Source organism: Littorina saxatilis, unplaced genomic scaffold (assembly GCF_037325665.1).
Source record: "Littorina saxatilis isolate snail1 unplaced genomic scaffold, US_GU_Lsax_2.0 scaffold_2522, whole genome shotgun sequence".
Classification (NCBI taxonomy): Eukaryota; Metazoa; Mollusca; class Gastropoda; order Littorinimorpha; family Littorinidae; genus Littorina; species Littorina saxatilis.
In genome coordinates, this window is record NW_027127412.1 from 9,741 (window position 1) to 15,306 (window position 5,566).

At 37.9% G+C, this 5,566-nt stretch overlaps 1 protein-coding gene across 1 annotated transcript; it reads left to right on the top strand.

The window, feature by feature from the left end:
* Positions 1-4,113: 4,113 nt before the first annotated feature.
* Positions 4,114-5,558, top strand: LOC138955878 (uncharacterized). Its single transcript, XM_070327388.1, has one exon. The coding sequence runs from the start codon at positions 4,128-4,130 to the stop codon at positions 5,487-5,489; it is 1,362 nt and encodes a 453-aa protein (XP_070183489.1). The 5' UTR covers positions 4,114-4,127; the 3' UTR covers positions 5,490-5,558.
* Positions 5,559-5,566: the final 8 nt, after the last annotated feature.

Sequence of the window (5,566 nt, forward strand, 5' to 3'; positions counted from 1 at the left end):
GAACTTTTTTCATGCCAGTAGATTTGTGCCGAAGTGCAAAAGCAAACTATGGCATTTCATTGTGCGATTGCTCAATGCAGTAATGGGGCCCGGCGTTTGAAAAAGTGGAAGGCTGCAACGTGCGCTGCTCATCACATTTTAAACACCGAGTGTGACTGTCCTGCACCTTTCAGGTACTTGAACTTCTAACATTTTTTTTTTTTACTTTCGTTTATAACTAAAGTTTTGTCTCAACTCAGATTTCATCACAGCATTGGTCATTTAATTTTTTTTTTTTTTTTAAGTTTGTTTCTTTTTCTTAAAATCATAGCCATAGGTTATGAACGAAGAACCCAAGTTTCATGTTCTGGTACATACTGCTGATACTGACTTCTTTGAAACTATATTTACAGCCCAGTCATTGTAATAACGCTGTTGAATTTTTGAAACACAGAAAATACTTTTTAGTATTGAAAATGAATAAATAAATAATCACTTAGTTTTGAACTGAAATAGATGATCATATGTCAGTTGTCATAAGTGTGTCAAGGAGAACAGAAAAACTGCTGATTAAACATGTGTTTTGCTTTGTCTTTTATCCCATTTTATATTCATTAACGGTATTTTTTATTCCTCCTTTTTATGTTCCAGCCTATGGAAAATTCCAACTCGCAAGAAAGACCCTGCACATCGTGACAAGTGGAAGATTCTTATCAACAGAATCAATCCAACAACTAACAAGCTACTTTCCCCATCCAGAGACCAGAAGGTCTGCTCAAGACATTTCAAGGATGGGCAGCCAACAGATGAGAACCCCTACCCAACAGAACATCTTGGATTTCCTGATTTTCCCAAAAAGGTCAGTCACAATCTATCGTCAGTTTGTGTACATGAACCAGATATATGTATATGGGTGCGTCTCAGAATCTCGTCCTCTGTTTGTGACATTATCACCAAAAGTAAAATCTTCCCAGAAAACTTTGATAATACTATTTACACACTTCTCAGGGTGTACCTTTTCAGTTTAAACAAGAAAAAATATAACATTGCCTTTAGTTTGCCATATGTTGAGCATTATTTGGACCATGTGTGCAAAATCACCCGTGTAACATGGAAAAAATAAAAGACAAAAAAACTGCATTTATAAGGCTGAAAACGACTTTTATTCAGTTATTATTGTTGAATCACAAGCCATTATAGGGTTCAATATGAAATGACTACATGCAAACAACAAAATAATGTTTTTTTCAATGTTCCATGCATTCGTCAAAATTTCAATACAAAAATGAAAATTAATTAATGATATCCTGATCAGAACATGTTGATACATGGCATTCATTCAGTCTTATTGACATTTAACCTTCACAATAGCATATATACAAAGATTTGTTGCTCTAAGACAAAATGTTAGAAAGTTATCCCAAAAGAATGCAAAATGGTCACCGATGTAACATGGAAACATCACTTTTGTAACAAAGAAACGGTTATGCTTTTTCCCACAAACTTTACTAAATGAAGCTGATTTTGCAACCAGATTCTTCTTAGGTAAAATGCCAAACACTAAAACAGGAACAGAAAGAAAAAAAGCTGGACAAAATCAAGAAAACTTTGCCCCAAAAAAGAGAAACATTAATGAAAAGTTCATCACCGACGTAACTCGGAAACGAACAACCAGACATGTATTATAAGGTTTGACATGAAGAATGCAAATGTTCAAAAGTGGTTCATTCAATTGTTAAGACAATAAACCAAAGGCATTGGTTACATATAGAACAGTTGCCACTTGCAGTTAATTAATTTATTTTAAAAGAAATAATGCCCCCTGGCATTGAAGGTGGGGTCACGAATCATGGTTGCATCAGATGCAGGGACTAAGGAAATATCATCGATCCCTGGAAAGCAATAGTAGTTCCCCTCCGGTTTCCTTCGAAGGAACGGTACCACCAGTTCATCAGGTCGAATCTCTTGCACCTGAAACATGCAAGTACCTGCGATTTCAACCAAAGATTGATGCAATATGTGTACTAGTTTCACTAACATGAATTTGTTTAATGTCTATCAAGATTTTGATGCATCCACATTCACTGGCTAAAAACAAAATAAAGTAATTATTTTGTTCAGACTTACCATTCCATTGAACATACAACTTTTACAATTAAAGAAAACATTGACACTTACCGTTCCTTTAAATGGATTTCGGAAATTTAATTTTGATCATAATTTTTTATATTTTTAATTTTCAGAGCTTGTTTTTAATCCAAATATAACATATTTATATGTTTTTGGAATCAGGAAATGATGTAAAATAAGATGAACGTAAATGTGGATCGTTTTATATAAAAAAAAAAATTATTACAATTTTCAGATTTTTAATGGCCAAAGTCATTAATTAATTTTTAAGCCACCAAGCTGAAATGCAATACCGAAGTCCGGCCTTCGTCGAAGATTGCTTTACAAAAATTTCAATCAATTTAATTGAAAAATGAGGGTGTGACAGTGCCGCCTCAACTTTTACAAAAAGCCGGATATGACGTCATCAAAAGTATTTGTCGAAAAAAAGAAAAAAACGTCCGGAGATATCATACCCAGGAACTCTCATGTCAAATTTCATAAAGATCGGTCAAGTAGTTTAGTCTGAATCGCTCTACACACACACACGCACAGACAGACAGACACACACACACACATACACCACGACCCTCGTTTCGATTCCCCCTCTATGTTAAAACATTTAGTCAAGTTTTGACTAGGTGAAATCGAAAGAAAAACTATTATTAACAAATGTTTAGCCTAATTTTTCACTTCATAGAATATCATAGCAGCAAAAACTCACCTTTTCTCAAGAACCTGGGGTGTTGATCACTGTCGTAACAAAATCACAGACTTCGGAAACATTCTCGAAATCTTTCTTCGCTGCTGGAAGCTGAACTATTTCTCTCTGTAACTGCGCATGCGTAGTCACCCGCACCTCTAAGTCACTACGCGCAAAATAGTTCTAATCTTTCTTCAAAACTCTGAACATTATTTGCAAAACCGTTCACCATCGTAACTGAATTTTGAAGAAGCATGTCATATTGCGCAACTTTCAACTTAGTTTGCAGATGCAATTTTGAGAAAATAATACTTAAATAACATTTAGCTTAGCGATGTTCTATGCCCTTTCATGTCTAGATCGTGTTGAAGATGAATATGCAAATTCTAAAGTTCAAATTTAGGACTTGTTGCTGTTGCACGCGTGCGGAAACCTATGTTACGACAGTGATGGCAAACTTTCAAGCGATTAATTTCGTTTAAAAAAACATTTCTGTGGACAAAATAACATTTCATCTGTCAAGTACACTTAAACCAAACACACATAACAAGAATAGCAGTCCTTGGACATTCTAAACGATTCTTGTAGTGAGGTACAAAACTAGTTGATGGTTCATGTCACAGATCAGACCTCCATTTTTCACGCATTTAATCATTTCTTTCGCAAAACAACCTTCATAATAATCATGCAAAATACTCAGTTTTGTTTGTACTATTTCTTTATTCATTTTACTTCTCAAAAATACCAATATCATGATTTAAAATTCAGTATGTTTCAATTGTGGGCTAATTTGATTATGGCACACACAAAAGGATCAGTTTCTGAGACGCACCCATATATATGTGATTCCAGCCTTGTAAGTACAGGAAAACCGGCAGATACATTTTTTGTTATTACTTTTTTCTAGTGTTTATCCATTTTAATATTGTATTTTTTTTATTTATTTTTTTTTATTTTATTTATTTATTTTTTATTATTATTATTATTTTTTTTTTTTTTTTTTTGGGGGGGGGGGTTGTATGCTTCTTATGTGCTTGGTTTTGTGACTTTTTTGGTGTGGGGGGGAAGGGGGTGTGTTGATGGTGGTCAGATAAATCTTCTCTGTGTAAACTGTAAAATGATTTCTTGATACTAATGATAGCCATGAATAAGTCTTCTGTATTAAAGTTTAAACTCAGTTTAAATTAAACAAGAAATTTCTGTTTATGAATGTGTCTGAACCTTGGGTTTATGTTCAACCACTGTTCTTTATCTGAGATTGGTTACAATCCATGACCTGAGTAATTCAGTGCTGTATTTTGCTGTTTTGTATGTTTCACAGGTTTCCAGAGTGCTGATGCATGAGTTCACACCTTTGCCTAAACGATCCAGACGTGGAGGGCTGACAAACACGATTGAAAGAGTCCTGGTCCCGCCTGACATACCAGAGCCACAACATGTAGAGGACCCAGTCATCGAGATCCAGACTACTCAGGCAAGATCCCCCAGCGTCAACGGTTTACTGCTGACTGTCTTCGTGCTTCTGTCTGTGACAAACATGCTTTTTAAGCAAGTCCAGCGACTAGCGAAAGACATCATTGCTCTTCATTTGCAGTGTTCTCAACTGAGGAAGGAGTTGGAGAACCTCCGCAGGGTTTTGGCTCAGGGAACCCATGTGCAAGTGAGCACCCCCACACCTTTGCCGCCCTTACCAAAGCCTGAAGCTAAGGCTGAAAATGTTCCGAAGTTGAAAGTTGGTCTGAAGCAGAAAAAAAGGCCACCAAATATTTTTCGAAATGTACTGACACCGGAGAATGTGAAATACTACACTGGCTTGAAGAGCAAAACTCTAGTTCGGCTTATCCATGACTGCGTCAAAGAGTATGTGGTGAGAAGGTGGAAGGGTCAAGCAAGTGAGAAGAAAAAGCGCGTTTTCCGCAAGCCTCCCTCAAAGTTTGGTCCAAAACGATTCCTGAGAGGCATCGATGAGCTGGTGTTGGTTCTCATGAGGCTTCGGCTAGGCCTTGATTTTCAAGACTTGGCGGACCGGTTTGCCGTATCAAGGAGTCATGCATCGAGGCTGTACACATCGTGGATGAAGGCATTGTCAGCAGTGCTGTGCCACATGATTCAGATCCCTGATTTGGAGACTGTGCTGGCAACAAAACCAGCACGCTACAGGGGAAGGGACCTGACAAATCTGGTGGCAATCGTAGACTGCACGGAGCTGTTCATCGAGACACCCCAGGATCTGGCTACTCAGGCTGCAACGTGGAGTGACTATAAGCACCACAACACGCTGAAGATCCTTGTGGGTGTGTGCCCAAACAGTTACATTTGCTATGTGTCTGCAGTATACGAGGGGCGGATTTCGGACACAGAGCTGACAAAGGACTCTGGTTTCCTTGAAAAACTACCTCCCCATACATCTTTGATGGCCGACAAGGGGTTCAGCATTGCAGCTGAATGTGCACAGTTATCCCTTGGAGTGATCATTCCACCAGGACGACGGGGCCAATCACAGATGTCAACAGCTGCAGTGCAAAAGACCAAGAAAGTTGCCAATCTGAGGATCCTGGTGGAACAGGTGATAAGACGCCTGAAGTGCTTCAAGTTCTTGAAGAACGAAATCAGCTTGGCTGGTGCTGATCTGGTGGATGAGGCTGTGATTGTGTGCGCTGCATTGTGCAATTTGCAGGGACCTATCTATCTGCAGTAGATTGTAGAAAGGAGCTGTGGGAATATTGCGGAAGATAATCTTTGATACACGCTCTTGATACTATGTGTACATATTTT

Bases quoted from the DNA above. Each gene is read 5' to 3' on its own strand.
- LOC138955878 (XM_070327388.1), top strand. From the start codon at position 4,128: ATGCATGAGTTCACACCTTTGCCTAAACGATCCAGACGTGGAGGGCTG.